General features: G+C 41.9%; 1 protein-coding gene across 1 annotated transcript in view; it reads right to left on the minus strand.

Annotated features, from left to right (window-relative positions):
* The window catches only part of rims2b (regulating synaptic membrane exocytosis 2b), a 92370-nt gene that overhangs the window by 65911 nt on the left and 1206 nt on the right, over positions 1-25253 (minus strand). Inside the window, exons 2-8 of the mRNA XM_030788463.1 lie at positions 16629-16661; positions 15631-15717; positions 13270-13480; positions 11816-11827; positions 7851-8035; positions 4518-4643; positions 3168-3170 (exon numbers count right to left, since the gene is read on the minus strand). Coding sequence (XP_030644323.1) covers positions 3168-3170; positions 4518-4643; positions 7851-8035; positions 11816-11827; positions 13270-13480; positions 15631-15717; positions 16629-16661 — 657 coding nt within the window. The remainder of the gene's footprint in view (positions 1-3167; positions 3171-4517; positions 4644-7850; positions 8036-11815; positions 11828-13269; positions 13481-15630; positions 15718-16628; positions 16662-25253) is intronic.

Genomic DNA, 25253 nt, shown 5'->3' on the forward strand with positions numbered 1-25253 from the left:
GCGATTCCTGACACAGTGAGCAGCGCTTATGCCGAAGCATCCAGTTGAATATGATCACTTCCGTTACAGGAGGGCTGAGCTGGGGCAGCACTGTCTGGCTGTCCATCGATTGCTTTTGGATTTCCATCAAAAAACAAAAAAACAACAAAAAAAAACCTGGCACACAATATCTGCTTTAAAAGGAAATGCTTTTTAAAGGAATAAACATTAAAGACAATACAAGCCCTTAAGTAATCAATGATCTAGACAGTAAATCAGTCCAAGAGAAAAGAAATATGATATGTTAATTAATTAGTTCTTTAACAAGGACACTCTTTCAGACAAGACTACACCTATAAGTCACTGCACAACAACGGATGTCATCTGGCTACACAATTACATGAGAGCTGTCAGTTTTAGTCCAAACTCATTCCTAAGCAGTTCACATAATGATTTCTGGGATAAGCAAGAGGGACACACAGCAGCAAATACTGTAATATAATAATGATATACACAGGGCAGTGCAATACGATGAGATCAGCTTGACCTAACTTCATGATCATACAGTTTGTCCTGTGATGAAGCAAAAATATCATAACATCAAAACATTATAGCTGAACAAACACATCCCTAAGGTCAACAAAGAACAGAACATGAAGCTGAAATTTGACAAACGTCTAAATCTTATTATTATCAGTGGTGGACAGCATTAAAGTACGTGTAATCCGTTATTGTACTTAAGTACCTTTTTCAAGTATCTTCACGTTATCAAAGCGTCTCCATTTCTGGAGACTTTTTACCTTCACTCCACTACAAAATATTTTACTTCACTGGTTGCCGAATCAGTGGAAACACACAGATAAATGTATATGCTAAAAAGCTGCGAACCAGTCTGCGGGCGAGAAAAACTTTATGAGCCGCTTTGCTCCACCTTTGTCGGCTGATGGAGCGATGGAGCTGACAAAGCTGAATAAATGACCAAAAGCATAATCTGTTGTCCATTCTCACGACCATTTCTTACTGAGTAGCCTCATTTACAGAACCGTTATATGAAAGCAATATCACACGAGAGGAAGTGTTGTTATTCTGTGTCCCAGCACGACTGTGATTAGCTTTGGTGCTTGGCCTGCCTGCATACCACCGAATCACAACCATGCTGATATACAGTATAACAGCACTCTCTTTCACATGATACAGCTTAATTACAATTTGATAGAAGACACATACACATACACACACAGTCATACACATTTAAGTTTTTGAGTTATACTGCTAGAAGCTTAAACTGTTAAATATGTGTGTCAACTTTTAAGAAAATAAATCTCAAAAGGAAAGTTTGCCTGTTCTCAGATCCTGTTTATTTCATGTTCCAACCACTGAGATTTCCATAATGGAAATGATTCACCTGCATGTTGACAACTCATGATAATGTTAATTGACATGGAAGTTAGACTAATTTTATGAGCTTATACTAACAGATCTGTGTATCCAGAAAGACATTAGAGCCTTCACACCTAAAATGGGCAAATTAAGCAGGAAGAGGGAACGTATCTAATTGCTAAAATACTATAACAACATTGTACGCATAATAAATCACAGTACTTTCACTTTTGATATGTATGTACATTTAAGATCAAGTACTTTTATACTTTAACACAAGTGGAAATTAAAATTCATTACTTCTGCTTTTTTTTGGAGTAATATCTTACCATGGATATCTCTACTTTCACTTAAGTACAGGATTTGTGTTCTTTGTCCAGCACTGATGATTATTAGTAGTAGTGGTAGTAGTAATAGTAGTAGTGGTGGTGGTGGTACTATTATTACTGTTGTTGTTGTTATTGTTGTTGTTGATGTTGCTGCTGCTGCTGTTGTTGCTGTTGATAAACGTAATACATGGTAGCAAGTTTTCAGGATAACCTTTCAGTCTGTCACACATCAAGATGTATAATCTTTAAAAAAGCACAGGAGAACTTGCGGTCAGTCAATTCCTTGAATTGGTTAATTACCCAAGGAGATAAAACAAAGACCCCTGCCCACGTCAGCATTCTAGGAATGAGTCTAGACATATCTGGCATTAAATAATAGATGTACGATACTGTCCAAAGCTCTCATGGAGCCAAAACTCTGGAGCCTTTCAAGGCATGCTCATCTTTCTTTCTTCTACTTTTTTTTTTCTCTTCTCTCTCCTAATAACCTTCTTAATCTAGAACAGTCCGTACAGACAGGATGACAGCCTTCCTTACCTCTCTGGACACACTTTTTTGCTAGACTCATAAAATACAAAGTGACTGTTCAAATTAGCCGCATGCAATCAGTACTGTGGGCGCTTTGCCCTGGTACTCTTTTCTCAAGTGCAAAATTGGATAACTGCCTTTTGTCGTTGTTGTTCTCGTTGTTGTTGTTTTCGTTGTTGTTGTTGTTGTTGTTGTTGCTGCGGTTTTAACAAAGTGCATGTGAGGCATTGTGTTATCTAAAAAAGATCTAACTGAGAGAGCGTGTTGAAAAACGAGGTTTGTTTGACCTGTAACACGCAAACGTTAGCGCAGGCACTCAAAACCAGCATGTGGTAAATTTGAGTATTCACTGTTGCCAGCAATAAGAGAATAGCTAACAAAGGGCAATGCATTTGAAGTACTGAGAGCTGCAGCCTCCATAGAAGAGCACTGATGGCAGAACAATGGGGGGCTCTGACAAAAAAACCCCTTAAGATGAAACCGGACAAGTCATGTTTTCAAGACAGACTAACCGTAATAAAAGTCCTTTTACAAATAATATTTGTTTGAGATTATCAGTTTGCTCATCGAGTTTCACGCTCCTTAAACTGTAAACAAGAATAACACATGAGTAGAGATAAAGAGAGATGTGTAGTGATTTCAGTGAAGGGCTACACTGTACTTTGTCGATGAGGCTTCTGTGAATTCATCGTCAGGAACAAACGTACCCCTATAAACAACCATAAACGCCGCTTACAATTCCGATGTAGAGGGTCAAATCACATTTGACCCTCTACATCTACAAAAGCCATTTCAAATGGATTGAAGACAGAATAAAACAAAACAGGGTAAAAAACAAACTAGCACAGCTAAAGAACTTGCTGTGATGAAAATCAAGTGGTGGCTTAATTTTAAAAAATAAGATGTAGCCAGTAACAAAAGTCAAAGATATGTGTTTTCAAAAAGTGTTACCTTCTATTTAATATATATATATATATATATATATATATATATATATATATACACATACACACACACACACATATACACACATATATACACACATATATACATATACATACATATATATATATATATATATATATATATATATATATATATACCATTGCTCTGAAGTAAACAGAATCTGATTAAGAATATCAGTCAGAGAAAGAAATGTAAACATAAAATGTAATTGTGTGTATGAATGCGTTCAATGCAGTTTTATCCAACTCAGATGACCAATGTCATTCTGTTACTCAAAGTTGTTTCAGATCACAGCATTAGGTTAAGCCTTGCAAACACAGATTTATTTTTGCAATGAAAAGACTGTAAAGTCACAGAATTAAGCTTAAGTGTTCAGATTTTCTTTAAAAAGTGCAAAAAATTGCTTCAGTAGATATTTACATCCAAACTGTACCTAAAAACAGTTTGATCTCAAGACTGTGATGAGCTTGCAAGATCTGAGAGAATATGAGCCCTGTTGCCCTGTCAGTTGGATTATGTACCAGTATCTTTAAAAGGTTAATTTCTCTCTCTCTCTCTCTCTCTCTCTCTCTCTTTCTTCACAAGCTCCAGTGAAAAACTAGACCAAACTAGACCAGGTCTAGGAGTCTAGGGCACATTTCCTTTCAGTTGTAGTTACTTAAATCGTTACAGGGAAAAAAGCGGTCATGGTCACAAATATACACTCAAGAGCAAAAACACTGATTTGACTCTTTTCCCAAGTCCCCTGCAAAAACTGTACAGACTGCATCTAAAAGCTACAGCAGGGATTCATATTCCGTCTACAAATATCCCGAGCTTAGAGACCAGCTGCGTTCAACGCACGCACTCATTTTACATCGTCTAAAAATATTCAATAGGAGCTGACAAAAGAAAAAAAAAGTTTTAAAAGCCCCCCATGAGAATGCTTATGATTTCTCCAGGCTGAGTCGAGAAAACCTCCGGAAAACCTGCAAAACAACGCTAGTCATTGCATAATATCGGCAAGGAGAGGGTTACATCAGTGAGCACAGTTATCGTGAACGACTGCTGGTAGTTATGCGGCTATATTCACTCAGACATGTAACCCACTATAGAAACGATGCAGTATGTGCCGGGAACAGGCAAATTCATCCCTCTGCATTCAGGTCCACAGATTTCCGACTATTCAGCATACGAGTAAATATAAATCCGACTCCGGTTAACATACAGTATGGTCAGTTTGTCCAAAACCCCAAAACGTTATCAGTGAGCGTGACACAAACACAGAGATCGGTTACCGAGGGAGGATCGGAAGACAGAAAGAAGCATCTCATATTCTCACAGAGCATCACTCACCCGATGTTAAGCGCTTGCTCCAACAGCTCTGTCTGCAAGATGTTCTGAGGTGGCGTGAAGGCTCCGTTAAAATGGGATAAAACAGAGCTACAAAACTGTCGCAATGTCTCAAACTGCATTTTCGTTTATCCCTCCTCTTTTTTCACTTAACGGTCCTTTTCTTTCACAAAACAACGATATATCCACCTCTTACACTCAGCCCCGCTACATCTCCGCGCTTAAAGAGTCGACTATGTTCCATATTTTCCCGGATTTCGAAAAACGGAGAGTCTCGTTGAGCAACGGTCGGTGAAAAACCGCTCCCTCATGCTCCAAACTTAAGGAAGCGCGAAGAACGGGTCAAGATTTTCGCCTGACAGTTTGTCAGAGGGAAAGCACGGGCGGGGGGCAACGAGACGGGGGAAATCGGCGCTGGTGCATATTTACCGGCGAGCCCCGCTGGAATAACTACAACCGCTTCCCATGCGCAGTGGGCATTTCTCCGAGAACCCCAGCAAACAGACACACTCAACCAATCACTAAAGCAGCTTTAGACGTATACACTTTCTACCGTTTTTTATTAAACAGTAGCTCAAATCTGAGGAAGACTTCAATCAGAATCAGCTCAAGAGAATTTTTTTGGTGGAAGGGCACCAACGGTATCCACACGATAGGCTTATATGATGAGGTGCTGGAGAGAGCGCGTTCATAGTGACCAGTCTACGAAGGGGAGGAGGGGGGGGTAGAGAGGGAGAGAAGGGGGGACTGAGAGTGGGCGGAAGTTTGGCTGAAATCAATTTCATAGGTAGGCAACTGCATCAACTCATTAATCAGCGTTTTCATAAACCAAGCTCAAACCGCTCAAATAGCCCTCCGCACAGTTACAAAACGGTTTCCAATTTTCAAATCAGACTGCGTTTGAAAATCTATCATCTCATTCTCTGATATTGTATTAGGTCTCAGCAACCAGAGGGACAGATAAGACCGTTTTCATACAACATATAATAAAGAATTCAGTTTGGTAGGCCTATTGCCTTAGAGGAGGAAAATGAATAATATAAAAGATTTTATCTTTCTCGGTCTTTTTTTTTTCATTCATATATGCCTTAGAAGTAAAAATTGTGTCATTTTCCAAGCCATTAAAAGAAACAGCAACCTTACCTAAATGTATGTCAGTCAGGAAAGTATGGACCAGTGCGTACCTATCGTGTCTAACCAGCCTAAATATATTTTTAAAGCCTCTACTTCAGCTGAGGAGGCTTTTCCCCTCATACTTCATTTCTTTTTCCTCTTCCTAAACCATAAACGTGGGAACAGCCCACAGGGGAGAGACCATCAGGAGGAAACTGAAATGAGCTGCAGTCAGAGCTCTGCTACACTTCTTCGCTCTCTCTCTCTCTCTCTCTAACTCTAACTCTGACTCTTTCTCTCTCTCTCCATTTAAAAAAAAAGACAATTCACCCCTGAGCTCAGAACAAACAAAGCACTTCCATTAAGCAGCCTAGGAAAGAGAATGCTGAACTGGAGCTTTTTCATTCCCTTACTGTACACACACACAAACGTGCACACACGCACGCACGCATGAACACACACACACACACACACACACACACATACATCAAGACACTGAGCATTCCAGTTTCTCGTAGTCCCTCATAACATGGCTGTAAAAGCTTATTTTTATATTTTCACTTTTTTGTCTAATTACTATTGTGAGACATTTGGGCTACAAGCTCCTAACTGGAAATCCATGAACTAATTAACTGGTTAAAACAGTATCTTCAGAATTGTGAGCAATTGTGGTGTACGCCCTTTGGGAGAAATATAATTGATTGTAACGTTATAGTAAAATTTAAAAAAAAAAAACTCAAAAGAAAATCATGAAATTGCATGATCATGCCATTTATTCTCCTGGTTGTCTGATAAAAGCTTAATCATTGCAAATGGGCAAGTGTTGGGTTCATGAAAAGCCTCATTGCTAGCACCCATAACCTTCAAACGCATTAAACGATGCTTCACAAATGACACGATTTCATATCCATCTACGCTGTTATGAATATTGCACAACTCAAATTCTCCTAAATTCGCCACTCAAACTAATCCCATTATCATCATCATCATCATCATCATCATCATTACCATCAATATCATCATCATCATCATCATCAATATCATCATCATTGCCATCATCATCATCACCATCATCATCATCATCATCACTGTTCCTCGTTTTTTATCCTGCTTACCATCACTGTTCACACTGCCTGGGAGTGGTCTGAGGAGTGTAATTTTGCTGTCTTGTCACTGGTCTGCTGGTACACACAGCAGGAACAGCACTGTTCTCATTAGCCACACAGCCACTTAAACAGTCCTAATGATTTGCTGGAGGCTGGACGGGCGGCTGGAGTTTGACAGGGGGCGGCCAGACCAGTTTTTAAAAGCCTCCTGCCTGACGTCTGGAGTCGTTTCAGGGGAGAAAAAAAAAAAACTGGCACTGAGTTTCTCTCAGTCATGTCTCTCACAGAACCCAACACTGCAGAGCAGTGCACCAGCACCCAGTATCCACTCTCAGTAATGTGCTGCTGCTGCAGCTAACTCCACAGCCTTCACCCCTCACTGCTGCAGGCCCCACTTTACAGATAAACATTTAAAACCCTCGCAAAAGGGGATCGCAGCGTGCTGAGTGGCTGAGTTAAGAGGTGCTGTAACATGGGCTTATCTGTTTCTCGCTCTCTCTCTCTCCTGCTCTCTCTCTCTCTCTCTCTCTCTCTGGCTCTCCTTCTGTCTCTCTCTCTCTCCTGCTCTTTCTCTCTCTCCTGCTCTCTCTCTCTCTCTCTGGCTCTCCTTCTGTCTCTCTCGCTCCCGTCTGTCTGTATTTTTGCCCACTCGGTAGTGAACAGATGAATGCAGGCTTAACACAAATGTCTTAAAATGCTGGTTCCTTAAGATTACTCCCATCTTTGAGGTCTATGATTGAACATGATTCATCCATTTGTACATGAGGGAAAGTGCCCTCTTGTGGCTGTATGACATATAAAAGGAATCAAAGTCGTGTCAAGCTATTATCATATTCTCTGAGAACAAACGTTACACAAGTTGGGAGGGCCATACTTAAGGCACTACATCCAAATATATAGTATAGATGTATATAAGAATCAATGGTCGACAACAGTAAACCATCCCTGGTCACGTATAACAGGCACATAAGCTCATCTTCTCTGCAGTTCAGAAATCCTGAAATCTATACTCCACAAACGCTCACTCTCCCAAAATCCAACAAAATATACATTTATGCAATGTTCACCATGACGCACAGCAGAACATAAGCTGAAAAATGAGCGAAAATGGACCGACCTGTCGAGGAGAGAGCCTGAACCGTTTCGGAGGGGGTCTTGTGGATTGGATGAAGGCCCCGCAGGGCCCCCTTGCCTTTTGGCCTGGGGCCCTAACCTACGGCCCTCAGCACCGCTGTAGAACCAGGCCCCGGACTTTGTGAGGATTTCTTGTTGTTTTCGGCACAGGTTGCATACCCACATCACCTGTTAAAAAAAAAGGTGGGGGGGGGGGGGTCTTGAATGGGTTTCACCCGAGGAGATAAAAATGCCCTCTTCCCTTAATCTCCCAATCACTGAAATCAAGTGACATAAAACATCAACAAGAGACACTAGACAACAAACACATGACATACAAGATACAGAAAATGAGACATGACAAAACAGCTTATCGTTTTCACTTAATGTTTAACCTATAATTCAACACCGACTAAAAAGGAGAAGCTACTATAGCTACGATATACATAATCACAAAGACCTGCTTCCAAGAATACTAATCACACATGCACATTTCGTTTCGACTGTATAATGACTGGTAGTATAACAATGTAGTTCCTATGTGGAAATACAGGTAGGAGGAACACCAGAGAGAGAGAGAGAGAGAGAGAGAGAGAGAGAGAGAGAGAGAGAGAGAGAGAGAGAGAGAGAGAGAGAGAGAGAGAGAAAGAGAGAGAGAGAGAGCAAAGCCAGCTTTGTATGGAACATGCCTACAAATCGGCTCCCGCTGAGAGCGAAACCGCCTCGGTGTCAGCCCGGACAGACAAACTCCTGTTATAGAGCCAAGAGAGAGACTTAATGTTCTAGAAAGCAGTCTGCAAAGCCCTCCCACAACAGGCCCCCCAGTCTTCAACAGCACACCAGAGACTGGAGAGCATGACTGAATCAATAAAGGGCCACTACAGCCAGCCCTGTGCTGAGTGAGTGGGAAAGGGAGAGAGAGAGAGAGTAGGTGGGTAGCCAGGCTCTGCTGAGTCACCACTGTCAAGGGCTGATAGACAGATAAATAGAGAGGAAAAGAAGAAAAGAAACGAGGGAGCAGCTATTCAGGAGCGTTTGTGTGAGTTTTATCTGTGACCGTTTCCAAGATGCTCATAGTCCTAGACACACCAAGATCACAAGCACAAATAGTCAGTTGTTCTTAGCAGTGTCTAGCCAAATATGGGCAGGACATGAGTCAATTTTTGGGTAGGTTTTTTTTTTTCTTTTTTCTTTTAATTTTAAAATGACTATATTACCATGTACAAACACACACACACTCACACACACACACACACACATACATGTATGTACGTACATATATATATACATGTGTGTGTGTGTGTGTGATGTTCATTTGTTCATTTCATGATGTTCATTTCTGATGCAAAAAGGATCATTTTTTAATCTATTTTAAGGCTGTGCAATGTCTCATTTGAAAGAGAACATAACCCTCAGCTTCATGATGTTCTTTATTGATTGTTCTTTTCTTTCATCTGGGATTAATAATGGTATACTCACAGCGAAATTTTTAATTATTCCTCAGACGGAATAGGATTTTTACATTCTCTTACATTCTGGGTCCTTTTTTTACCATTTGGCCAAGTCCAAATGTTACGTATAAGCTAAATATAAAATGTGCCTTAAAATATCACTAAAACAGATCTGTTATTGCCAAAAGAGAAAATATTTTCATCAACAGACACACCGTGCTATTTTTTGAGAATTACAGCCACAATATGAGCCCTATCCATAGACGTACAAGTAATAACAATTTAAGAAGACTTCCATTGAAGTTTCTACTCCTGAACTTTAAAAAGTTTGATTCCTACCCATGGCGGAGGTGGGTTTCATGCTCTGGAGGCAGGGGTCCTGGGGTTGGCGGAGTGACGGACAGATAGAGCCGCTGATCCAGAGTGGATCAGTTTTCAGAACCATGGATAGCGCCAGCTGCTGAAGCTAGCCTCCCCTAAACGCTACAACAGCTGTAGCTCGAAGATTCAAAGTCAACACAAAGGCCTCCAATCTGGTTTAACAAGACAAAATACCGGGTCAACGTGACGCCTCTGAAAGAAACCAAGTGCGTGCAAAAAAAAAAAAAAAAAAGCTACTCCGAGTTAGTGCAACACGGACCTGATGCAACAAAGATGCCATTTAATAACTAAGACCGACGGAAGAAGAAGCTCGCGAGCGACCGGCTCCTGGTTATGTCTACATTATTTATAAACGCCGCTAGGCTAGAGCTAAATCAGGTTTATAAGAAACGCACATCCTCTCTGGCGGCAATACAAAAATAAGAGCACGAGCGGCTTCAAACGCAGGCGGTGAGGCGGGCAACTGTTAGCTCATCTCCAGCTGAAGAACGGGGGATGGTTTTCCAAATTTTAACGGAACACAGGCGGGTTTTCTCTTTCTCTGTTACCAAACATTCCAATACAACGCAAATTACTAATCCTTTTTTAACACACGAATGAGCTCACTAGTATTTCCATTCTGGAATTATCTGCTCCCTCTCTTCCTCTCTCTCTCTCTCTCTCTCTCTCTCCCTGTGTCTACGGACAGACCAGCGGCTCCATGACGTCATGTGACCTAGGCTGAAAAACAATCTGGTCACCCAGCACTGCAGGGGCAACCCAATCCACAACCCTGCACACCCTTCAGGCCATCCATACCGACACCAGACACAGGTCCACAGGTATCCATGACACCCAGACACCAGCCCTGCCCCATTCAATGTCCAGCACAGTGCACAAAGCATCATGGGAAAAGCCCCATTCATTTCAGCTCTATATGAGGAGGAGAGGAACCACTGGTAGACTACCGTCAGAGAAGCACAGAATTGCAAAGCTTCATTATCCATAGATTGTGAACCGAACAGAAAGTGTCTTAGTTGGACCCAAACTTTGAAACACAATGCGTAACAGTAAGGGTTGAATTCCATTAAAGCCTGTTCCCTTTTTCTAACGCGATTCCACATCAGAATTACGAAACAGACACAACAGATGTAGAACATCATTTTAGTATGAGGCCATCATTTCTGAAGGAGAATCTCTTACACTTTCACAATTCATACAATCACGGTCACTTCTTAAAGAAATCCCCTCCGAAAAAAAAAAGGTCATTTTAACTCTTGCTAACTAAGTCTCTATCCTTGCTCTTGACCATTAAGTGTGGCTTGGGGAGGGTAAAGCTCCACTCAAACACAGGGGCATGCATGTGCTGTCCAGTATGATTAGAGTCTGATCCTGTGGCTTTGTGCATTAGTGTAGCATGTCCAGCTCATCCTCCCATAGTGTCCACACTAAACACAATGCATTATGCACGCCATACATTATTCATGAGGGGTGAATAGGGGATTAGTCACTGATTAACAAATGACCACAGGTAAAGTTATTTTCCACAATCCCTGTCTCTGCTGTGGTAAAAAAAAATAAAAAAACAAAACCAAATGACAGATCGGTGTGTATATAACTCCACACGCTACAGCTGAGGACTGACAGAAATGATCTCATGTAAAACTGTTTGCTGACTGCACACACACAAACACACACACACGCATACACACAAACACACATACACACAAATACACACACACACACACACATACACACACACAAACACAGACACACACACATACACACACACACACCTGAATCTACATTTCCTTATTATCTTTGATTAAAAAAAAAAAAAACATCATGTCCCTAACACAGTCTACAAATCTAAATGTTATATTTTGGAAAGTTAACATTTCATTGCCAACAGCATCAAAAATAAAAAAAAACTATGTTACAATGTGAAACTTAAGCTCTCTTTCTGTAGTCAAGAAACGATCTTGAATGTACAAATAATCCATCATTTGCAGACACTGTCACAGAAAATCCCTTCAAAACTTATACTGAAATATTTGTCGGTGACTAACAATGAAATGAAACTGTCTCTGCACATGGTGGCTATGGAGGTAAAGGCTGTGATTAGCATAGAGAGAAAGAAGAAAAAGAGGATGCTAACCACTTTGTCCTCCTGTTGCAAGTCCATGAGAGCAAGACAGCAGCAGAGAGAAAGACAGGGGGGGGGAGAGAAAGACAGGGGGGGAGAGAGAAAGAGAGACAGAGATACGAGTAACATTAGCACTAATTGACACAGATCAGGAAACCAAACCCTTATTTACTGTGGAAAAAAACAACAACTCTATTTCCATGTATGTCCAGTATCACCAGGCTGCTGGTGTAGAAATCAGAACTCACTGCTCATAGTTTGTCGTAATTTGGAGATTAACAACACACATACTGAGTTTTGATCAGCATAGCATTCTTCAACGAGTGTGCTGCCCACTAGTGGATTCAGTGTATCTTATTATGATTCCTTGGAAAGTTTCAATTCAGACAAAAGTAATTTTTTTCCTAAAAACTCCCAGCATGTGTGTGCAGTATTTCAGACTCTAATTCTCTTACATTTACAGAGACAAAGCTGCCTTCTGTCTGAGGTTTAAGACATGTTTCATACCACTCTCAACTGTAGCATGTATATTATGGGTCTCAGGCACCAGATTCTGTAAAATTACTCTGTGATAGTATCTCATGTTTTTAAAAAAATCGTTACACAAATGAGATTAAACTCTTTTGATCTTTTATCAATCAAATGGAAAATGGAAATTCCACAACACTTCAGGATGGACTTTCAAATTTTAAAAAATGCCTAATTTAATGATGTGTAAGAAATCTCAGCTGTGTCTTCCATCTGACAGAAAACAGAATTTACTATTATGCTGAAAAAATTCATTAAAAATACCACAGTACACTTAGTACTCCAACTGGTACGGGAGAGACAAATTTTTGGAAACTACTGCCCTCCTGTGGTGTCGGAATGTAACGGCACTGAAATTTACTTCAGTCGCCCTCATACTTCATCAGACACAAGACACAAAATCCTTCTACAATGAAGAGCTGCATGAGCATGGTCAATAGAGATATGACAGACACAGAACAGACAAACACAGAGAAAAATCACCAAAACAGATGGAAAGTCAGGCCACCAAACAGAGGGACAGGCACAGAGACACACAGACAGGTACAGACACAGAACAGACAAACACAGAGAAAAATCACAAAAACAGATGGAAAAGTCAGACAACCAAACAGAGAGACAGGTACAGTAACAGACAGACAGGTACAGAGACAGACAGACAGATCTATAGATAGACAGATAGAGAGATAGACAGAGAGACAGGTACAGTAACAGATAGACAGGTACAGAGACAGACAGACAGATCTATAGATAGACAGATAGAGAGATAGACAGAGAGACAGGTACAGTAACAGACAGACAGGTACAGAGACAGACAGACAGATCTATAGATAGACAGATAGAGAGATAGACAGAGAGACAGGTACAGTAACAGACAGACAGGTACAGAGACAGACAGACAGATCTATAGATAGACAGACAGAGAGACAGGTCCATACCTTGTTTGAGCGAAGAGATACTCGTCCTCCGCAGCGAGCGCAGAACTTTGTTTGGCAATAAGAACAGACATGGCCGCAGCCGTCGGCAAACTTGGTTTTGTGGCAGATCCCACAGGTGGGAGAATCGCCCTTCTGCTCCTGGCTCTTCTGAGCCTCTTCCCCAATCTTCTTCACCTGGTCTTTATACATCTCAAACTGCTGGTGCAGCTTCCTGCAAAAGGAGGGAAGGAAGCCATACGGATCAGCATCCTCACAGTGGTCAACGGTTAGAAGCTGCCTTTCACTGCTGACCTGAGATCAGTTTTGCTGGGTCTTTTATAATGATTCGGGTATGGGAGGCTGAATTCCAGAACAGCATTTTCGGGCAATTTTGCCCAAGAACCAAAAGCACAATTACGCACAGAACCTGTAGTCACTTCTCATTGCAGAACAGATCAGGAGATTGTCTCTCTCAGTCTGGTTTCCTTTAGTAAGCATTTTTCATCCTAAATGGCATTTTTATGACACATTCATTTGCAACAATTAACGAGACTTCATACATTCTGATAAGAAAATTTTGCAGAATCATGTCCTTGCTATGAATGGCAGAAACCTTATTTAAGGGTATGAAGAAAGCTTTAAGGCTTAAGTGGACAGCTGAACCAACACTTCTATGTTCTCTAATCATGATTAATACCCTTAATATAATAAGCTTTGCCAGCATGTTGATTCTTCATCTAGATGGATGCATCACACCGTGTCAACTGGGGGTCCAAGTCTTTACCGGTCTGTGTAATGCCTTTAATGAAGTACTTATCTGATACACTTCTGTGTATGTGTTATTAAGATTTACCCGGGCCAGGCCTTAAGCACAGGGCTCTCAATCAATAACCATCCTGTGAGAATGCACGGTCATCAGACCTTATTGATCCGCTGGGCATTTTTCATTGTCTTTAAGTCACACAGAGCAGAGAAATATGGGACAGGGAAGGACTTTTTTACATGCACTGCAAATCCTCATATTTGATTCAGCTGTGAAAATCAATGATGCCTATTCAGGACTGATTTCACATCATCTGTTAGAGAGAGAGAGAGAGAGAGAGAGAGAGAGAGAGAGAAAGAGAGAGAAAAAGTGAGAGAGAGAGAAAGAGGGTGGGTGTAAGAGAGAGAGTGTGTGAGAGAGAGTGTGTGAGAGAGGGAGAGAGTGAGAGAGAGAGAGAGAGAGAGAGAGAGAGAGAGAGAAAGAGACTATGGCCCAATCCTAATTCCCTCCCTTGGCGGCCCTAGCCCTCTGTTTTCCATGCTCCTGCATAGGGTAGGGTGTCCCATTTCCTTTGGGGATGGGGGGGTAGTGGTCATCTAGCCCTCCAAATGGAGCGTTTTCAGATGCAGACTCCAAACGGAGTGGTAGAAGAAAATTCCCAGGATGCTTTGCAAACTAAGGCAGTGTAACATGGAACATGGCTACCAGTGCAGGGAAAGAACCCCATAACTTTGCAAATAATCATGTAAAAATTTTAAAACCAGCTGGAATGTCTTAGTTTACTGTAGATGCAAAGGAATGTGCAATTGGATCGCTGTAACACGCTATTCACAATGTCAGTAGAACTTCATGTTAACAACGATTTGCGAGTGACAGTACAGTTATTTCCATATCTTGTGTGTGAAGCTTGAAAAATAATCCAGCAGCAAATTTTCTGCACTTCCCCACTCATCTGAAATCAGTGCAGGGCAGAAAGTTCCATGGGCAGGACTACACTGAAAATAGCCGATGTTGACCTAACGAGTGGTGTCCCATTTCCTAGGTAAAGATTTTAACCCCTACCCCTTGTGGGTCCGTTCTGAAGGGCCACTACCCAGTCGAGGGCACTCCAAAAGGGGCAGGGCCAAGGGAAGAGAGTTTGGATTGGGCCTAGGTTGACGTATCTTTTGCCATTGCAAAAGTTCTAGAATGCTGACATAACCCATTCTTTCAGACACTAGAATTCGATGATTTAGGTAGTTGAACCAGTCTTAGTATGATGCACTAGACACAGTCTTAAAATAATTAAATATTCCGCACATGTCAAGCCCAACAACAGAGAAATTCAGAGATTCAGTGCAGAGTATATGACGATAATCAGTAGAGTACTGAATAAAATGTGTGTCTGTCAAGCTCAGTTGAAGTAAGAGATTCAATATCCCATTTTGGTCGCTAAAACAAAATCTAGTTACAGCACTGAACTTCATCAATATTAAGAACAACACAATTTTCAGAAACCATACAACTGACTACGGCAGCTTTCACAAACCACAGGCTTCAAGCATCATTCACATCACACTGATCTGACACACATGAGTCCTGTCTCACTCTCTGAGGGCCTTTCCCTCTACTGTACTTACGCCTTGGGCTCCTCCTCGCTCGGGGACTTTGACTGGGGCTGAAGGACATTGTTAACCAGCTCACTGATCCCACTAAAGGGATTCCACCTGTTCAAACAATCACAACAATGTCAACCAGCTTTTTAAGAACCCATCTGCATCCACATCTACTCTAACCAGGGGGGGTCCTACCATCAAGACAGGTTAAAAGGAGCATTTCACTGAACCGCAAAGGATCGAACGCTGGATCTGAGAGACCACCATGGATGCTGGCTTTTATCTAAAAAGGTTAGTCCTGGAAGTCTGGATGCATTTGCAACCGTTGATTTGTGAAGGTGCTAAAAAATAATGTGTTACATCTAATGACTTGCACACTGTGTCATCCACGACTCAGTAGTCACAGCAGAGATGATTAACACGCAGAGATAAGACTGACTGGAGAAAAGCCGACATGCACAGTGGTCTTTGGAGATCTTCACTGATACACTTGACAGCGTGAGCGTGTGAAAACAACAGAGCAGTGTAGATAGAGAACCATCAGATGGAGGAACCAGCAGTAGGAAGTGAAGCCACACGACCAAAGCAAGGGAACCAGAGACACAGGAGAAAATGTTAAGCTTTATTATATGAGAAAGAAAGGGGCTATCATTGGGTTGAACGTTTGGGCTAGATCTAATTCAAAGGCCACAGTGGTAAAAACAACGTCACCAGAGGCGGTCACATGGAAGAACGGGCTGGAGGGAAAAGACCTTGGGGAAAAGACGCTGGCGTACCAGGGGGAGTCAAGGAAGTTCCAAAGGTAAAGAATGTAGCAAAAAGCTCTGATCCAGAGACAGTGCTCACAAACCCCAACTTTAACTGTCAGTAAGTCAGAGAAAAAAAAGTAACACTGATCCTGGATCAGGTGTTGGAACTAGTTTTTTTTTTTTTCTACACCTAAGAGAAGTATAGAGAGAAAGGTAAAAGCCTAGAGCGTTCTGAGGGATGGGGTTTTTCTCTTGACTGAGTTTTTTACTTACTGAGATGGCTGAGGCTTTGGTTCTTCTTTCTCCCTAGAAAGACAGGGGTGGACAGCTCAGCACACAGAGGGCCAAACGAAGCAACAAAATCAGAATATTGCAAATTATGATGAATTATTAATAATGATTAAACAGATGGATTAAACATGATGGATTAAACAGATGAAATCTTTTACAACAAAGGAAACGGTAAAACAAACATGAAACTAAAAAAGGTTATGGATGAAATAACATAAAGGACAGTGAAAAACTACAGCACAAGCCTGGCAGGAAAACCAAAAAGACGCTAAATCAAGTCATGAAAAGACTCGTTAAAGTTTTGCCTTCTCTGTGACTGCTGGCATTGCGATGTGAGATTCACAGATTGCGTGTATAAAAGTTTTGCCTTCTCTGTGACTGCTGGCATTGCGATGTGAGATTCATAGATTGCGTGTATAAAAGTTTTGCCTTCTCTGTGACTGCTGGCATTGCGATGTGAGATTCATAGATTGCATGAATAAATGAGAAGCTTCAGAAAGCAACTGTACAGGTGGCTTAACGTCCAGTCCCACAGGTCATGCTCAGCACCTCTTTGAACTACAGTGACCTAATCAGTACTCCCAGCCAATCGGAACACAGCACCAATATCAATTAAACATGTCATAAATTAACACATAACATAAACCTCTGTCTGTTGAACAATTTTAGAGCCCCCGATAAGAAATCTGTTTCAGGTGAAACCAACCAATCAGATCCAGTCAAGGAGCATCCAGGCCTTCACCAGGATTACTTACTATTATTATTATTATTAATGTTATTATTGTTGTTGTTGTTATTATTATTTCTTTAATAAAAGTATTGATAAATGTACAATATAATCTCACAATCAAACAGAGGTAGATGAGAAAAAGGCCAGAGAGCAGGGTTATAGGTCATATTGAGGAACACGATCAGATATGAGACCACGGAGAGAACTGTGGTCCCAGGATAAAGAAAGTTATGTAATGTTTCATTATAACACAGTATAAGTGTGTAGCGTGCAAACGATTCAACACAGACCATCAGAGTTTATAGGGATTTAAGCTTATAATCATCCAATTGAATTTCCGTGTTTCACTGAGCGCTTATCCAAAACAACAGCCGTCCTTAAAACAATAGTAGCATAATTTAAGCCTGTCATTCCAGACGTAGCCAATGAGTATTAGTTACCATAACCAGCAATCCCGTTACACAACTTCTTTAGACTAAGACTTAGCATAGGCTAAGCACACAGAAGTCAAGCTGTGAGTATTCAGTAGCAGTATGAATGGTCCCTAATAGTGGTCTAGAGTCCACATATAAGAAAATGCTCTGTTTGAACACGACACACTAATGTCCTTTGCTGGGGGAATAGTGTGATGAAAAGGATAGCGATGCCTCAGGTTGCGTACATACAAGCAGCATGTTTAACAGCTTTGAAATAAATTCAGGCTTTGACTACTGGTTTCAGTATCCCAGTATTCAGCATTCAGTATCTGAAATCCTCTTTGAGTGAATTTAAGTATGATTTAAGTGTAAAAGGTGTCTACGTTGCTGAGATGTGAAACAGATAAGCCTGTGAGAGTGCGTGCGTGTGTGTGCATGTGTGTGTGTGTGTGTGTAGACTCTATCTATGAGTATCTTTGGAGATTAAGATCTATGATTAGCCAATCAGTGCTGTCCATTTGAAATGACGTTGACTCTTAACACCGCCTCAGAGAAAAGATTACAGAGGCACTAAAACACAGGTACGGAGGTTAAAGCGGTCCGTCCCACATAGGAAAGAGAGAGACAGAGAGAAAAACAGAGAAACAGCAAGAGAGAGAGAGAGAGAGAGAGAGAGAGGGAGAGGGAGAGAGACCGAGAGAGGGAGAGGGCGAGAGACAGGTGGATGTTGTAGGCAGCTCTGACTGCTCACAGCAAGCATACCCGAGGTAAAGAACTGCATCCAAATGAGCATTTTAGCATATATTCTGACGGGTGCAAGGGGCGCGTTTTTCTTAAACCTGTCCATTCATGTGACTATACATTTCTCAACATTCAGGGTCAGTCAATAGACTTGCGGTGAACGTGAAGAATCTGAAGGCAGAAGAAGGTAAAAATCGTATGGATGTTTAGTTCTATATGCACATGCTACTGTGTCATGAGGAGAGGGACTTGGGACTGACTGAGAAACAGAACTCATGTAAATCCAGAGACAGATGGCTGAAGAAAGAGGAAATGAAACCCACAGAGACGTTTAACGCGTCCTCAACGCCCGGCTCGACCAAAGGGCAAAAGCAGCCAGAACCACCTCATGTCCCAAACGGTCAGTTCAGTTCAGTTCACTCACAGGTTCAAACCGACAGATGTATTCAGAAAGCATGATGTAAAATTTAAATAATAAAAGATATAAACATTTTCCTAGATATTTTATCAACCCATGTTGGATCTTGTGCAATAACAGAAGGTTACCTGCCAAAGTGGACAGTAAAGTAAACAGAGTTAGCATCCACTGACAAATTTCACCACCATTTGGCTGGTGGGTGGCTATTCATTTCAAGCCCTGACTCTATGTAAAGAAAAGACCACAATGTTTCTTACAACGCTGTTCAGTACAACATTTAAAAAGCATGCAGCAGTTTTCTTAGTGGCTCTAACATGACAGCAGAGTCCACTGGGGGACAACCCTGAGACCCCTGGCCCATATCACTACCTGACCATGAAAGATTCAGCTACATGAAAGAGTGATTCTGTTTCTCTCTCTCCCTTCCTCCCTCTCTCTCTCTCCCTCTCACACACACATACACACACACACACACCTTGTATGCTAGATTCTGGGGACCGTTCATAGATTTCTATCCCAACAAAAGTAAACAATAACAAGCAGACCGTAACCCTAAACTAACCAAAAAGAAAAAAATGTTCACACTTTTAGTTTAACCAGTAAAATCAAGACGTTTTATTTAAAAAAAAAAAAATGCACCTGTGCAATTTTTTGACTGGTGGAAATCCAAGTTTGACAAGACACTCTCTATAACAAAATGTAATATGAATCTTTAATGATGTAGAGGTCGTATCACAAACAATAAACTCTCTTTATCTTTCCTCATTTTCTACTAAGGCCACGGACTGGACTTGATACAACATCCTCATTATGTTGCCATTAACACCAATTGCTAGACTACTGACTGATTTGAATGCATTGCACTCATTACGATATCCAACTGGCATATAAGACACGATCAGACACACAAGAGTTTTTACTTTGTCCCTCTTGCAAAAGGGCAGTGACCTCTGAGTGACACTACATAAGAAATGAAAGGCTATTAGCCTCAACACAAAACTCTACTCCTTAAACTCCATCCTACCGATGGACAACAACAGAGCAGAGCTCACATGAGCGAGAGTCACGGCAAGCATACATCGCTTGATTGACTTGTTGTAAAACCAACTCATCCTTAAGTAGCTTTGTCCCCCGCTTCCCCCATGCAATCTCTAGTCTTTCCACCGCTATTCCATAAGGGAATCAGCCATTGAGTCAGAAGTAGAAACAAGGGTAATAAGTGATGTCATAATGGAATCATCATGTTCTGGTAACATTCTTCCAGTCTTGAATTCCATTCCGGAATTCTGAGGTTAAGCTACCATGGTAACTGAACTTGACAGCTACTTCAGAACTCACGATTTACTTGCTGCATGATAGGCTGGCTAAGCCCACACAAGCCGTTACGCTAATAGGATTGGGAGGGGTAATTAAGCCCTGGAGGTCTCCCTCTCCCTCCACATGAAAAAAAAAGTCACCATTTCTATAACTCCATAAGCATGTTGGGTTGAAACACACGTGTCTTGTCTGCTGAGATCAAACATTAAGTATCATCAAAATACTATGAAACACAATCAAATTGCAACTCAAAAGTCTCAACAATACTGAGGAAACGTCATTTAATACAATTAGCTCATAGAGGGACCACACAGTCAATCAAGAACGAAGACCACACACAATGCCGTGACAACACGCAGCTCTGGGTGGGTACAGCCGTATCTCTGGGATGATGTGCTGAGTAAAGCTGGTCCTAATCTCAGCCTTGCCTGGGGTGTTGTCATGACTGGGGGCCCTTCCAGTGTAAGGTAGTGGGACAGCCCTTAAACTGCTCCTCTCTAAAAGACACCAGTCAGGTGTACACTCCAGAGCTAACTGTGAGATGAAGCCGAGCGTAAAGACTGAGTATAGAGTGTCCAATCTAAACAGGCTTTGTACCTGGAATCAGTCTGTTACTGACCCAACAAAGGTGCTGAACTGATGTCATACGGATCTACAGCGAGAGCCATCTCGAACTGGTTTTGAAAATGAACACTTCAAAACATGTTTGATATAGGCCCGCTTTTGAAAAGCCTGATATGCCTCTGAAATAACGGTTACTTGTTGATCATGTTACGCTCTATGGTAAAGCAGTCCCGCTGATTCACCCAGGCCTTAAGTTCCTGGCCTGAGACGAGACACGCTGCCATTCAGATCAGAATAAGCCACGCTATCCCACAGGGACAGAGACTGACACTTATCTGCCCAAATCACTGACACACCTCCTGTGGCAATGACCTCGGATAACTGTGTCAGTGGAATGGATACAAAGCTAATAAAACAGCGAGACTGCAAAGGGATTAAAAAAAAAACAAAAAAAACCCTCACCTCAGATATGGTGTAAAATATCAGCTTTTGTGTTTCTAAACTGCAAATCAGTGTGTTGGATTTATATCTATGTGTTGCAAACAAGTGTTTTGCATCTGATAATATGCATTTGACCAAAAAAAAAAAAAAAAAAAATAGACGCAACATGTTTATATGGGAGTCCTGGAGAATTCGTGGAGTGAGTTTGTCCCTGCTGGACTCAGCTGCCTCAGTCGTTCACTAGGTTCTCCTCTAATGACCTCTTCCTAAGAGCGGGGTAGGTGTGTGGCAGTGGACACCGCTCTGCTGTCATAGCCATATTTAGAGGATTAACACAAGATCCACAATGGCCAACAGAGGAGACAGAGAGGCCAAAGGGCAGGGCTTTACCAACTCCTCCAGCCAATCACTGTCAAGCAACAGATACAACAACACAGACTCACAGTCACTGTGCACACACGCATGCAAACGCACACATACACACACACACACACACACACATTCACAGTCGCACGCACAAACATACAAGTACAAAGCCGCAGCGAGTGTGAACAGACAGTAAATATACACTGCACACTGAGGTACCACCAGAGGGTAGGGTTTCTGATTTCTTCAGGACCCTGTAAAGTTTTGGTTCTGACACTGCTGGAGTGGATTTGCGGGCGCCGTTAACGGGCGCGTATTCCGGTGAGGTAAGCAGCGCTGAGGTGCCAAGCTGTCTGTAAGATGAGGCGAAACAGACAAGCCCATCTGCCTCATCTGGCCAGCCCTAAGGTCAGTGCTACAGTCAGGTTAACCCAGGGGACACTCTTAACCACCGCGTCCGGCCTTGACTTCACACCTCAGTGTAATGCTAATAAGCTCTGTGCCTGTCTGAACTGCCTTCATAGTGTATACCCATTCAGAACCTAATCAGCATGCCACAAGCAATTCAAACCACATTTAAATGTGTTTTATAAAACTTGTTCTTTCTATCTCTTCTGTTCGTTTTGCGATCAAATTGTAGTCATCAGTGAAAGCTCTCTGCGGTATTTATTGCCTGCTGAATCAGTAGGAAGGGTACCAGCGTTTTTCAAGAGGGAAGAATAAAGCTAAAGGAGTGTTGAAGAGTGGGGAGACACTGAGGATGTGAGATGTCCTTGTTAAAACGAGTGACAGACTGGAGTACTGGAGGAACAGAACGGTTTGTACGCACAAACAGTATTTGGATGCAGAGGGTCTTTCGCAGCTCATGTGAATGTATGTGTCAAATGAAAATGACAGCTTACTACAATCACTGTTTCAAAATTCAGTGTACTCCTCTCTCTCTCTCTCTCTCTCTCTCTCGCTCACTCCTCCCCTTCTCTCTTTCTCGCCCCCCTGGTGTGAATGCGTGAGGACACAAGACGTGTCCATAGTGAAAAGTTATACAAGACTAGAAACTGGTTCAGCCTTTTTTTTAAGCTTTTTTTATTTTAGCTCTGAGACCTGCTAACTTTACATAAGCAAATAAAGAAAACGTTTCATTCAATGACTACGTTCTGAACAAATGAACACGTAAAGGAAATGGCGCTCGGCCTCTCAAACAGATGCGTCACCGATACGCTAAAGCTGCGGCTTTCCTACTCTCTGAGCGTCAGAAAAATCAGCTCAGATCACAGAGTGACAGGCGGAGCATACGCAGCCCGGGCGACAGCGCCGTCCGGATGCGAGCGGAGAGGGCCGCGTGCGTTTAAAGGTTCCCAGAGGAACCCAGACCTGTCAAACAGGTTCTGTGCAAACAGGCTTTATCTCCCGCCACACAATTCAGACCACAGTAGTTTCTCTTCCTCTGACAAACACAACGTAACAGAGCCATCAGCGCAAGTATCAGAGGCTATCAGATTAATGAAAGAAAGACTAGTTTCTAGACGCACACAGTCATGACTGGGCCTAACCTAGGACACTGAACAAAACTTCTGTGAGTATCATATTTGATTTTCTCAAAGGCATAAAAATTATACTATCATCTGTGGGAAGAATTGTTCTTTTACTACAAACACTGAATTAATCTGTTAACATTTAAGATTACCTGCCTGTCACCTTAGAGCCAAGATTACAGGGGAACCTATACCCTTCTCTCTGTGTTGAACCACCTCCTTCTCCCTCTTAAACTATATGATTGAATACACACATGTACACACACATACATGCACACAGGCACGCAAACACACACACACACACACACACACACACACACGCTCTCACACAGAGGCAGGTCTAGCCGACTAATGAGCCACAGCCAAACACAGACTGTCAGCACGGACGAAATTTGTGTGTAACATGTAACATTATTGCTCCCTGGAGGCCGGGCCTGCACACTCCCCGTTTCCCTGTACCGTGAGGTAACAGGAGGATAATGACCCGATCCATACAAAGAGTCACGTGACTGGTTCATGGCTCCCTCTACTATTCATACAAGCCCCTAACAGAGACACGGGGGCCATGATTGTGGAAAGCAAACTACACGACAATGGATTAGTACATAACACATACCCTGCCCCTGTCATGGCTTTTGTTACAGGTTTTGTAATTGCTACACACTGGAATGAGTCATATATAGCGTACTACATAAAACGTCACTCAGACTCTACCGGCAGCTACGGCAGTGGGCTTCTGTGCCGCTGTGCCGTCACGCGTTAATATGGGAACATAGTCAGACGCTCTTTGAGTCAGATATCAGTCACTCGTCACGTTTGTGACGTCACCCTAATTTCTGAGACCCGTTACACACAAAGCCATTACAAAAAAAAAAGAAAGAAAAAAAGAAAAAAAAAGAACATGACATTAGAGGGAGAGAAAAGAAAACTCATAAAAAAAAAATTGAAACAGCTATAAGCTACAGTATATCCTCAGATTTACAGACACCATATAGCATCAAGCGTGACTGAATGCTTCCTTTTGAAGGCATTCCCCTGGGAGGGTGCTTAAGTCATGCTCTCATTTTTCAGCGTGCTGCAGAGAACCACTATACGCTGTAGGTGAGTCAGACTTTTGCCAGAAAACCAGCATTCTAACGGTAAAGCACCCCAGACTTGAACTAAGGTTGAGACAAAGCAATAAACAGGGTGGCACAATAGAGTTCAGCGGTTCACTGATCTGTCCTTTGATACAGTTATCCCGACATCAATGTATGTATCTACCACTGTTCCATCACCTTTCTACACAAAGCTGACAAACAGCTGACAAAGTACAGGAATTACTGAAGACAAACTGGATATACCTACTAATCATTTCAGTAGTGATGCTCCTAATTGCACAGGCATTAACTGATGTACATGGAGAGGTAATGTTGATATGAGCTCTATCACCTGTAGGCCAGAATGTTCTGGAATCTTCCAAAAGCACCCTGGGAGGTGCTAAGAACCCCCACACGCCTAGAAGAATATTCCATCAGTTTAATAAGCTAGAGGTGTCGAATGCGTCGTATGCAGTGGGAGGGCATTTTTCATGAAGCAGGTGAGGGAAAGAAAAAAACTCCAAGTGATAAAATGGGAAGAGGTGGTTTGACGTGCCACCTAGAGGAATGAGTGATGTTTTAAATCTAAAATGTCAGTTCACAGGGAAGTGCCACTCATCAGTTTCAGATTTGATAAAGTGAATGTGACTCCCAACAGGAGTCTGGCTGGAGTCCAAAAGTATAGTGCAAATAAGAGAAGACTTTAAACAGAGAAAAGCTGGTGAACTGGCAGAGAATACAGAGGTCACTGAGTTTATGAATGTTGAGTAGTCACACAGTGCCAACAATGACTCTCCCCTGAACTGCCAAGGCACTACATAGACATGACTGAAGACACTCAGCACCCAAGCATGATGGTATGTCTATAAAGACTGCAGAAACAAGCTTTCTAAGGCAGTAATACCATATGACATGTTAGGATGATTCAAGTTGTGCCATTATGCAAGTGTAACGCAGGAGAGTAAACAAGTCGGCAAAGCCAAAAAAATTCATAGCGATCGTA

This window comes from Chanos chanos, chromosome 12 (assembly GCF_902362185.1).
Source record: "Chanos chanos chromosome 12, fChaCha1.1, whole genome shotgun sequence".
Classification (NCBI taxonomy): Eukaryota; Metazoa; Chordata; class Actinopteri; order Gonorynchiformes; family Chanidae; genus Chanos; species Chanos chanos.